A 12,013-nucleotide genomic window follows, 5' to 3' on the forward strand; every position below is an offset into this window, starting at 1 on the left:
AGTCCCAAAAGAACAACAGCAGGCTTTTGATTTGAGAGTAAATCCTTGTTTTAATTGAGAAGAAAGAGAAATGTTGTAATGTGACCCAGCTTTGACCATGATCTGAATATTAGGAATTTTTAATACTGATATTGGCCACATACTGTTGGTTACCTTACAGTGCACACTGCAGCACTAAACGTGAGTGTGCAAAGATCTGGGGAAAGCTCACTGAGGTACCAACACTTAATTCCCTATTCTAAGCATATTCTGGCCCACTGATAGCAGAAGTGATCAGCAGGTATTCCTGCCACAGCTAAAAATCACCTAACCATACTATACTGCCTATAGCTTTCCTATGAATACTTGTATTTCACCAGAAAGGCATTTATTCTAATTATAATGTTTCCGAGGAGTACAAGGTTTTAGGCTCAACTTTTTACCCAGGTCAGTGCTCTACAGAATGAAATATTTTCTCATTGCGAGATGGTGAAATCTCAGTCATTTCTTCAGAAATTTCAACATAACTGCATTTGAGTTGAGTAAGCTTTTTTTCCCGCCAGTCTTGAATTGCTCAACATAAAGGCATAATTAAATATTTGCTCTCAGATTTCATGTAAAGCACTTGCAGAGTTCTCCTGTAGGCTCGGAGCTCTTCAAAAGCTGAGCATTCCAAAATGGTGAGTCAAAGGTTTAATTTTTTTTTAAAAAAAGGATACAGATAGCTATTTGCTTTAAAACTGGAAGAGAAGGATATTTAAGAGAATCACCTAGTTACACATTTTTTATTTAAATATATGAAAAAACTATTTCACTGTGAGGGTGATGGAACAGTGGCACAGGCTGCCCAGAGGGGTTGTGGAGTCTCCTTCCTTGGAGGTCTTCAAGACCCACCTGGACATGTTCCTATGTGACCTGATCTAGGTGAACCTGCTTCTGCAGGGGGGTTTTACTAGATGATCTCTAAAGGTCCCTTCCAACCCTCCCATTCTATGACTCTATGATTCTATTAAGAACCTACAAGATGCAAAGAAATTAATATAGCTTTGTGAAGATTACTGTGAATTGCGTTCTTTTTTGATAATACTTTGCAAGAAACTAGACATGCATCTTTCAGTCTTTCATTTGCTATTATCCTTTTCTCAAAAATATTTGTGAAAATATTCAGAATTTTTTATACATTTATAACTATGTTTTAAAAACCTATAGATATGAAATACAGTTAAAATGTAGTCCTTTTGCAATTATGTGTGTAATATACAGTGTATTTTGTCTGTATTTATTTTTTTATCTATTAAGTTTTATCTTGTTTCAGCTCTTCAAGCCTCCAAATGTGTTTTCAGAATCTAAATCAACTGTTAAGTAATGTCAAATAGATAGACAAAGCCTTATGGCCCGGTTTTCCTCTGATTTAAGACAATGTAATCCCCAAAGATGCAGACACTTTTGATGAGAATTTCAGGACTGACATAGTTTTACAGAAGAGGCAGTAGTTTCTGTAATGCATGTAGATTCAAAAATAAAGGGAGAAATTATATACTTCTTTCTCTGCCTAAGCTTTCCTAAGGGCTTGGCTATGGTCAGTCAAAATGTAGTTGGACAAAATGATCTGAGATCTCATTCCACATTATTTTACGCCCTTTCAAGGGCCATTAAGTCCACTTTGGAAGATTCTGTTTTGTGAGATGACTGATGGCATTCCCTTTTTAAGAGAAAAAATAGAATTCTTTGAAGTCTCACTCACAGAACAACATAATTGATGTTTAACTAAGAGCCTTGGCATCAGTGTAACAGTAATAATCTCTGAAATTACAAGTAAAGGATACTGCTTCTGCCAGTGCTTTCTTACCTGTTTGGTACCCTCTGTGTTCACACTATTTGTGTGTGGGCCCTTTACTGCTAACTCTCTGTTGCTTAGCTGGCATATCTTTTGGTTCTTCCAACATAAAGCCAGTTCAGGCAGTGATTAGACACCATAGGTTTCCCTTTCTGTTCCTGTCTAGATTCAGTGGAAGGTCCAGAACTTTTTTCTTTAGAGATAGGAGCATGACTAAGTTCATCTTGCAGGCATTTCTAGGAATAGCAAGATAAGGACAAATATTAGAGCAAATATAGATAAAACATTCACAAAAGGCAGCACAGCGAAAGAAGGATTTTAAAGACACAAGTGAGACCTCTGGTAGAACTGGCCTGTGCTATTGAAAACACCTGAAGCAGTTTGGAGGAAAGCCACCACCAAACTCAAGTTGGATGGCTAACATATAGCAAGCAGTATCCCAAGCGCATTGAGATCCTCTGTGGAAAGCCATGAATCCCTGAACTCGCTAAGTCCCTGATAGCTGCACAGCACAGACAGCCCCATAGATCCATGCCAAACACCCATGGACCCTCAGCAGAGGCCAGATGCAATGTTAGATCCTACTTCATGAAACAACAGTTGCTTAGATGACTTTCCTTTGGCAAGACACTGCAAAATAGCACAGTTTAAGGAGTTTCAGGCCTTCTTTTTAACTTTTGTTCTGGTTGTAGGGCTCAGCATGGGAACTGGCTCTGTTCAAATCTAAAGCCTCAGAAACTCCAGATCATAGAACCACTATGGAAATTATGCATTTCAGTCTTCCCAGACCACTCCATAGACCCTCTTCCTCCCTTTCACTACACCGTGTCTCTCAGCCCTGTAAGAATGCAGCATATCAGGGATTAAAATAGCAAGTTTTTTTTTCCACAGAAGACAGAGGAGATTCACCTTGGCTCACCATCTGCCTAAGGTTCAGGACCTTTCGGTGTCTTTTGACACTTTTGATACTTCATAATTCAAGTAACATAAGGTAGACAGAAGAGCTGCCTAAAAACAAAGCCCCTCACTGCTACTTTAAACACCTAGTTTCAAGTACCAACAACCTTTGGAGTTCAGAACAGTAACTTTGAAATATCTGCTCACTTTACAGTCCTTTCATGTTAATCTGCAAGTGCTATAACGAAAATTTAAATAACTTTTTCCATTGCTTCTCAGTCTCTGGCCATTCATAAACTTTGTCCTCAAGTTATCCAGCTTGAGCAAACCATCAAAATGACCTCTCATGCTTCTCCAGTCCTGCTACCCCAGCATAGCTGCCATTATAAAGTTATGCAAGTGTCCTGGCTTAGGTCCATCAGAGGACAAAAGACCACGATTAGCTTCAAGTACCAAAGACCTGAGAATTGCCAAAGGGCAAGGAGGGCTTAATTGCTGCTTATGATCCAGGACAAAACAGACCAGGCTACTGGGCTTGGGGAAGAAAATAGAAAATAATTTAATCCAACACCAACTAAAGCATAACCATAAAACCTCAAAACATAACCAACACAAAACAACACAGAATGGTACAATGATGAAGAGTACAACCAGCCCTTTAAGACCACCTTCTCCCCACCCCTCCCTTCTTCCTGGGCTCAGAGCCCTGATCCCGGTGTCTTTATCTCCTCCCCCACTGAATGGCTCAGGGGGGCAGGGAGTGGGGGTTTCAGTCAGTCTGCTCCTGATGGCTTCTGCCATTTGTCTCTCCTCAGGGCAGGTGGACTCTGCACCAGTCCTCCCTGCAAGTTCGTGGGGTACCTCACACACACGGCAGCCCTGCACAGGCTGCACCGACGTGCATTTATCCCAAAGGCTGCAGCTCCTCTCTGCCTCTCGTGTGGGGCTGCTCTGCAGCACACAGGCTCTCCAGCATGGTCTGCGCCATGGCTGCCTCCTCACACAGTCTCTCATCTGTCCAGGCACACTCACACGGAGCTGCTGGTGGCTCTCAGTCCTGCCATTGCCCTCCATGGGTTGCAGGGGTACAGCTACGTTCTCACCACGAGTTGCAGAGGGGTCTCTGATCTGATGCTCCTCCTTCCTTCTCTGACTCTGGAGTCTGCATGGTCACCTCCATCTCTTACACCTCCTCTCAAGTACTTCAAATTCTCGTCCCTAAATAGCGATGGCAGAGGCGCCAGTTTGGCCCAGCTGGGCCCTAGGTGGGTCTGAACCCAAGAGCTGGGGGAAAGTCTGAGAACTCTTTACTGGGTCTTCACTGCAACCCCTTCCCCCTGTTACCAAGCAAAAGTGGCTCCTCACTAAACTATGACAGCAGGCTTTTTGGAAAAAAGTCCTGGTTGTTCAACACATCCCAGCAGACATCTCTGAAGAGCTCTTACACAGTTTAACTGTTGCCATCACTAGACAAAAAGAAGGGTGTACTGTGACATGTCAAAACCTGTGTATGCATGGTTTGACAAGATGGTTCATGCACTGCTAAGCATAGGGTACAATGCTGGAATTTTGCCCTAAGACACTACTTTGCATGTCTCTCTTCTCTTTCTAGACACCTATTTCAAAAAGATTTACCGGAATATAATTAGACCTCCAATCCACTGCCAAATGTGGAGACACATTTTGTTATTTCTAGAGAGTGGACTTTGTCAGAGAGTGATGCTGCTGACACATTTATGTCATTTTGTCTATTCCCACCTAAAGGAAAAAGTCATCAATGCAGTGAAATGTTAGAAGACTCCTTTTCCACCACTTTAATATACACAGAAGGTTATTTCTAATATTTGCTTCAGATTCAGTGACTTAAGTTTTTAAAACAAAACCAATCCAAGTGGAATTAAATTCATGCCATGGGCTCTGTCTCTCTTTTACAGAAGAGCTTTCTGACTTTTCTTGTTGCAATGGGCATCATAGTGACACCAGGTGATGCATACTGCTTTACTAAAATTAACAAGCCAGGGGAGTCCGACAAAGGTAAGGACACAAAATGCCTCTCACTTGATTGTTCTGCAGTAGCTTGGCTCCATGTGGAGCTTCCAGGAAGGGCTCAAAATACAAGGGAGGGGGGGAGATGTCAGAAAGACACAAGTAAAATGTTCAAGCACCAAGTTGCCAAAAGCAGAGTTAAAACAAAATCAGCACATGGTGCTGATGTAGGACTTGAAAGTAGTCTGGTGCCAGGAGGCAGGCTTGGCTATTTGATTGCTCTCTATCATCCCAGATCTGTCACACTGAAACTGTCTGTAATAAGTAAAGATGAAATAAGTTAAGACTAAATAGTCCAGACAATAACCTGGAGAACAAAATGGCTTCATTTTGCTATTGCTTGGAAAAACATTTTCAGAAAAAATTAAATAATTTTTAGACTTTTCAGCCTTTACGTGTAAGTTTAAAGAACATCTTTTGTTGTGCTTCTGTTTTATGCAGGCTGTATCCTGCAAGGAAAACTATATCCCTTTGGAGAGATTGCAAGGACAGAAAGTTGCTTCAGTTGCAGCTGCAGCCGTGATGCAATGCGCTGCTGCTCCCTGTAAGTTTGAACTTCTTAGTAGCATCATGGCCCTTAGGAAGACCACAGCCTTCCGTTTGCTGGAGATAAAACAATTTCTAAGAGCACAAAAAACCTTTCCTCACCCATGCCACAAAACTAGAGCAAGGCATATATAGCTCTTGATCATTTGGATCCTTGGCTGTGTTTACCTTATTTCACTTTCCACTGATGGAATGAACACAGGCCCTTCCACAAACATCTAGTTGGTACCTGCCTTTAATGCTGAGAAACTTATGAACACCTCTTACACTGCAGTTAAGTCTTTCCTTAGTAGGGAAAGTGAAGAAGGAAGGAATTAATTCCACAAGGGACTTAAGTGAAGCTCCTCTAAAGGGCTTCTGATGGTCTGGAGAATCCCTCTCAGGAGGTGCTTTTCTCCAGTGTTACCTTAGAGTAACAAAGCTCTGCTCTGAAGTATTTATCTCCAACATTCCTCTTATCCTGCCTTCTTAAAGGGCCAAAATGATTTGATTATGATCATCACCTTTGTTCAGATGACAGTCTATCAGGAAACAGCTACCACAGTCTAAGCAAACTCGCATTAAGAAATATGTAGTGCAAAAAAAGAGATAAAACATGCCAAGACCATTCTTATGTCACACTATGGAATGCTGCACTAGAAATTCCTGTGCTGTTTCTTAGCCACATGTCACAGCCACATATCATAATGCAGCAAGGCATCATTTGAGGCCCTGGAGGCTGTAGCTGTGTGGCATTCAAGCTAGCTAGGCTGGTCTTAGCCATGGATTCGGAGATGTCTAACTCAGCATTAGCTTAAGCTGTAATCCCTGAACCCACTGGAGTACTGAATCTTTTATTGCTCTCAATCTAATATTTGCTTTCTTTGCCAATGACAGATTTCATACTCCTATTGGTTTTGACGAAGAGAACTGTAAAGTCATATTCAACAAGAGAAGGTGTGACTATGATTTGGTGCAGAAGAGTGACCTCTCAAAGGCCTGTGATGTTTATTCTCGTGTGGGCTAACAACTCACGTGCTCCAATCTTCTCTGCATTCTGGAATCCCTCCCCATCCTACAGATGCTTTGACATTACAAAGAAGCTTCAAAGTATGGGAGATCTTGTAAGAGAAAGTTCTTAACAGCTCACTTATTATTTCCTAATTGATGTGATTTCATATACAGGTTGCATAATCAGATTCAATGTCTCATTTCTGTCATTACTTGTACTGATACCACTGAGGTTTTTGGAATTCAATAAATGGAGCAATGTCGCCTTTCTTTGAGGAAGGTCTGTATTTACCTCACGATTCCAACATGCCATACAGCAATGCCCTGGCACAAGCTGCTCTCATGCTTTCATAGAATCATAGAATGGTAGTGGTTGGAAGGGACCTTTAGAGATCACCTAGTCCAACCCTCCTGCAGAAGCAGGTTCGCCTAGATCAAGTCACACAGGAACGCATCCAGGCAGATCTTGAAGGCCTAAAGAAAGAAATTCCACAATCCCTCTGGGCAGCCTGTGCCAGGACTCCCTTACCCTCACAGTAAAATAGTTTTTTCTTATGTTGAAATAGAACATTTTGTGTTCCAGCTTCATCCCATTACCCCTTGTCCTCTTCCTAGGTACAATAGAAAAAAGGGATGTCCCAACCTCCTGATACCCACCATTTAGATATTTGTAAATATTAATGAGTTTCCCCCCTCAGCCTTCTCTTCTTGAGACCTGTTTTGCAGATTCTGTTCTAGCCAAGGGGCAGAGCAGACATTTTAGCTCACCAGGTGTCAACATTTGTCATCATTTGGAAGAGATGCATTGTTAGTGGCATGCCATACAATGACTCCTACTCAGTGCACAGACATAGAGGGCACACCTGGGACAAGTCACTCGCTATCTGTGCCCCTTGCCTGTAAATTAATACAATTATTGCTAGTTCCTGTGCCAGGAGAGATCTGAGGGCATAGACTTTGGTGTTTGTAGGTATGAGCCTCAGAGTCAATAAAAATGTTCCCACCAAGGAATAACTTCCTTCTACCATATTTACAATATGTTTGTGTTAACAGTGCACTGTATATTTTAGTACTCTTTGCTTGTACTTTTTCTTAAAACAGTTGTCCTCTCACACACAAGGGTAGCAGACTTTTCAACAAATGTAAAACCAACTCAGAGTATACATAGCATTGTTGGTTTATGAACAAGACAAAACTATATGTAAAGTTGTGTGTGCTTATGACCTGTGAGCTGGTATTATGTTTTATGCTTCCTCTTTCTTTCCCACTCTCAACGGCAATGGTAATCAACTGTCTGGTTTTAATGACCAGATATGTGAACTTATCTTCCATAAGGAGTCCTTCACTTACTCTCTCCTGCAGAAAGTCAATCCCTCTCAAGAATGAGAGAGTAGTACCAAAATGCTAAGTTAAGAAACAAGGTTCCTGGAATGCTCTCATTCTAGTGTGTCTCTTTCAGCTTTAAAGTTTTTTATAGAATAATGCTTTTCATCTGTAATAACTAGTGTGTCTGGGTTTTTAGAATCATAGAATAACATTTAAATAGCATTACTGCTCTGAAATTATGCCACATTTCTCTGTTGATTGCCTAATGATGAAAGATACAGAAAGAACAAGGCTGATAATTTTGTGTTACTCTCATCTGTGTTAATCATTAATACGTAAGCAGAAATCTCATCTGAAGAATGACTATGTAGAATAGCGAGGTAAATCTTCAAGAAAGTCCAAGATTTTTCCTTACTGTAGGAAGAAAAAGCATAAATGGAAAGAAGGCACATAATTTGTAAGAGCACTGATATTCTTAGAATGTTTTTAGTAAGAAATAAACTAGTTGAGATTTCATCAGAACAGTATCTGTTGGAGATAACTGTTCCCCGCATGAGTAAGGTATATATCATCTTGTATATAAGCAATGTGAAGCAGCAGCACAGCATAAAGGCCACAAATGACCTCAGCAATCAATATATGAATAGATTATCTACATAGAGCTTGCTACTCTGGTGGTTTCAACACCACAGTATGTTGTTAAGGTCCCCTAAGTTCACAGATCACACTGAGAGCTTCCTCACTCTCCCTAGAGACTGTCCAGGCTTAGACGGGTCACTCACTGCTGTGTCCCAAAGAAAGCTGCCTGTAAGAATTTCTCTCCATGACTGGCATAGCTTGCATCTAGAAAACAGGGGGGTCCTACAATGGCAACAGTTGGGTGATCACTGCTTGTCTGAAAGTCCAAAGTTCCTCTCAAAATCTAGATGGTTCAAACTAAACGTGCAAACTGTGTTGAGTGACAAGCACAGTTTTTCAGGGTAAGTGCTAAATACTGCTTCTAGGCTTGAAACTCCTTTCCAAGTACCTCCCATAGCTGCCTTTCAGGTTTAGTGTAACACAAAAGTCATCTCTATTTATTCAGTGCATTTTAGAACTAATAATTTCTGTATATAACTTGACTTCTTCTAATAATGTCCACCCTATGAGGTCATTTTGCAGAAACTTCATTGGTGTTATTCACTTTGTTGAAGGACTGGTGTTATATATTCCCTTTCTATATAAGCTGTCTGAGAAGACAAGCTTCCTACAGGAAGATCTCACTTAAAGGCTCATAATTCTGCAAGGATGGTGAGTCCTTACATCTTATTATAAAATACCCTGATTTGATGCTATAGATTTTAAAGGAGGTTGTCTGATTTCTCAGTCTTCAGATCTAAGAAGCTTGGAGAAAACATAAATTTTGTGCTTTGAGAACAAAAGTCAGACAGATAGGTACAGGCAGGTAAGAATCTTGGGTAAAATATATCAGCATGTATATGGCAGAAGATGTCTAATAAGGCTCCAGCTAAGGCTTTTTATTATAAACTCTTTTCACTTAAATGTTTGGAGATAACCTCTTTTCTGGCAGAAAGCAGATCTGTTGCGTCTAAACCTAGAACTAGCCTTCATTTTTGTGTAGAGTCTGGATAACATCTGAATGTTTAGCTAAACTCTAAAACACTGTCTTGATTTTTACTCATTTGCAGCTCTGTTGCAGGTCTGTGGGGTTTAACATCTCTTCTGCAAAATAAAATGTTAGTTTTTCATCCTCATCTCTCAGGTATGACTTCTTTAAAGCACCAGTTGCATTCTGCTGTCTTGGTTTTGCCTGGGATAGAGTTAATATTCTCCCTAGTAGCTGGTACCACACTGTGTTTTGGTTTTAGTATGAGAATAATGTTGATAAGACACAGATGGTTTAGTTGTTGCTAAGTAGCAGTTATCCTAAGTTAAGGACTTTTCATGCAGTTCAGTGCTGCTCAGAGACTGCCTAAGCATCAGTAGCAGGATGGTGAACAAGTGCATTGTGCATTACTTGACATTCTTGGGTTTTATTAATTTTTGGTATCTCTATTACAATTATTGTATTTTAGTTAAACTGTTCTAATCTCAAACTATAATTTGGGGATTTTTTCCCCCAATTATCCTCCCTATGCTGCAAGGGCTGGAGGGTTGGAAGCAGTGAGCAAGGGGGCTGCATGGTGCTTCATTGCTGACTGGGGTTAATCCATAATATCTTTCTAAAAGACACACACACATTGTACATGTGACCACTTCTTCCTGGCATATTTTTCCTCCTAAAGATTTTTAATTCACCACAATTAATTCCTTTCTAGAGTTCTTGCACTTCCTTCATATCCTCAATGAAAGTCTTTAATGCATTTAAAACTAACATTGAATGATAAGAGACTAACCAGGGAATTTAAGCTGAACTTTCAGAAAAAGCTGCCGAGAAAGGTCACAGAAAACAGAGTTATCTAGGTTGAAAAGGACACTTACAAATCATTTGGTCCAATCTCCTGCTAAAAGCACTTCACTTTCATTGAAGTTCTTCAGCTTGTTCCTAATTCTTCAATATTAGGATGAAGTTTCCCGTGGGTTCTTCAGACTTGAATGAAGTGCTCTGTCTCCGCTTCATCTAAATGTTTCAGGTTTGCACATTCAACTATCTAAGCTGCAAAAGGCAATTACACTTTTTTTTGAAACTCCTGTTTAAAAAAAAAAAATCCTGTTTCTAATGAAGGTATGTATCATCAAGACACCTTAATAATTACTTCAGTGTTCATAGAAATTCTACTTTCTTGTTCAGAAAACTGTCTTGGCCTGCCTTCTTGTTCTTGCCATTGGCATGCCACTGTCCAACGCTTCTTGCTTCATTTGGCCATTTAAGCCGGGGTTGTCTGACGGTGGTATCATAGGTAAGAAGTCAACTGTTCTTAACTTGAAAAACCTTACCATAAGAACTGCCTAATTTGATTTGTGTCTTCCATTCCATTTATCACAATTTAGAAAAAAGTGGAAAAAAAGGTGCTTTCTTCCTGAAACTGAGGGTTGGGAAAAGTTTTCCAGGCAGGTTTAGTCTTGCATTAAATGAGGAGTCAACAACAGCTGGTGTTAGTAAGGAGATGAAATCAAAGCCTTTTCTTAATTCTGACCTAAGACCATGCCTACTTGTCTTTCTGCTGGGTGCTCCAATTCCTGTACTTAAAGATGAGCTACTCCAGGAAACCTGATGCTGCCAAGGACCACAGGAAATAGAGAGACTCTGGATAACCTTTTCCATGCATTAGAGTAGTAGCAGTCCTGCTGTGTTGGGGAGCATCTGTTTTTTCCAGATGAGGATGTTAATGTAAAAAGCCAAAGATCCCACTCATTTTGTACGAGCAATAGCATTGTTAGTACAATAGGTCTGATGCTGAAGGCTGCTTGCACACTAATTACATTTTCAGGCTGCCTTGACTCAGATGCAAAGCTGTATGAATTTGATTCCCAGTGGAAGACAGACAACTGCTATGATTGCTCCTGTTCCAGGAATGGAATTAGATGCTGCACCAGGTGAGTTTAGAGCAGCAGTGGGGGTAAGACTTCATAGTTTAAGTGATACACAGATGCCTGTAATTTTTCATAAAGCAACACCCAACCACTCATGTACTTTTTATTCTACACTGTGGCTGAAGAGAAAAAACAATCACACTGGAGTAGCAAACAAAACAAACAATACCTTGGTTGTAAACCAAATGAATAAACTACAACTTTCTTCTCACCCTGCAGTAGGCTAACATTTGACCTCGAAACTTTGTGTGAGCCACCTTTTCTGCTCCAAACGACCTCAGCAGTATAGCCTCTTTATATTAAAAATGGAGGTACAACTTGAAACTGAAGTTGTTTATTTTGTCTCATCACCTCTTTGTCTCTTTTCTCAACGACAGCTTTATGAAATCAACTGGCTATGATAAAAAGAAGTGTGTAAGCATTTTCAACAAGATGACCTGCACTTACAAAGCAGTGGAGAAAGATAATAACTCAAAGGAATGCCCAGTCTTTGACTGGGTGGGATAACAGTGAAGAATTTGTTTGTTTTTTTGTTTTAAAGGAAAGGCTCTCACACAAATTCAAACACACTGAGAAATGCAGTTGTTGAGTGGAATCTACTCCTAAAACCTAACACAAAATAAAACCGAAACGATTCTATATCACGTCACAGAAGACTCTCTTGGTTTCTCCATCTTTTGCTTCCCTATGAAGAACGAACTGACTTGTTCCTTCCTTAAGATCAGAAATTAAAGCTGACATCTTTAAACAGTAGCTGTTAATTTTAATGCTTCCTTAGTCACGCTTCAGTGCCAGGGAGTATATTCTGTTACGTGTGCATAGCTACATCGTAAAGTTAAAATAAAATCAGATGAAACA

General features: G+C 40.2%; 2 protein-coding genes across 3 annotated transcripts; both read left to right on the forward strand.

Annotated features, from left to right (window-relative positions):
• Window positions 1-589: 589 nt before the first annotated feature.
• Window positions 590-6,944, forward strand: LOC104551891 (beta-microseminoprotein). 2 transcript variants are annotated; one of them, XM_062001687.1, is made up of 4 exons: window positions 590-659; window positions 4,648-4,747; window positions 5,201-5,303; window positions 6,182-6,944. In XM_062001687.1, exons 1-4 carry the CDS (start codon window positions 657-659, stop codon window positions 6,309-6,311), a joined length of 336 nt encoding a protein of 111 aa, XP_061857671.1. In that variant the 5' UTR covers window positions 590-656; the 3' UTR covers window positions 6,312-6,944. The 2 variants fall into 2 exon arrangements, with proteins under 2 accessions (XP_061857671.1, XP_010206291.2); XM_010207989.2 differs by lacking the exon at window positions 590-659 and having other exon boundaries at window positions 4,624-4,747.
• Window positions 6,945-8,173: 1,229 nt separating this feature from the next.
• LOC104552178 (beta-microseminoprotein) lies at window positions 8,174-11,662 on the forward strand. Its single transcript, XM_010207990.1, has 4 exons — window positions 8,174-8,182; window positions 10,413-10,521; window positions 11,053-11,158; window positions 11,533-11,662. The coding sequence occupies exons 1-4, from the start codon at window positions 8,174-8,176 to the stop codon at window positions 11,660-11,662; spliced, it is 354 nt and encodes a 117-aa protein (XP_010206292.1).
• Window positions 11,663-12,013: the final 351 nt, after the last annotated feature.

The sequence above is a fragment of the Colius striatus genome, chromosome 8 (genome assembly GCF_028858725.1).
Source record: "Colius striatus isolate bColStr4 chromosome 8, bColStr4.1.hap1, whole genome shotgun sequence".
NCBI lineage: Eukaryota > Metazoa > Chordata > Aves > Coliiformes > Coliidae > Colius > Colius striatus.

Bases quoted from the DNA above. Each gene is read 5' to 3' on its own strand.
- LOC104551891 (XM_010207989.2), top strand. From the start codon at position 4,624: ATGGGCTCTGTCTCTCTTTTACAGAAGAGCTTTCTGACTTTTCTTGTT. The intron at 4,748-5,200 runs GTAAGGACACAA...TGTTTTATGCAG, and splicing joins GCCAGGGGAGTCCGACAAAG to GCTGTATCCTGCAAGGAAAA. The intron at 5,304-6,181 runs GTAAGTTTGAAC...TGCCAATGACAG, and splicing joins GCAATGCGCTGCTGCTCCCT to ATTTCATACTCCTATTGGTT.
- LOC104552178 (XM_010207990.1), top strand. The intron at 10,522-11,052 runs GTAAGAAGTCAA...TTACATTTTCAG, and splicing joins GTCTGACGGTGGTATCATAG to GCTGCCTTGACTCAGATGCA. The intron at 11,159-11,532 runs GTGAGTTTAGAG...TCTCAACGACAG, and splicing joins GGAATTAGATGCTGCACCAG to CTTTATGAAATCAACTGGCT.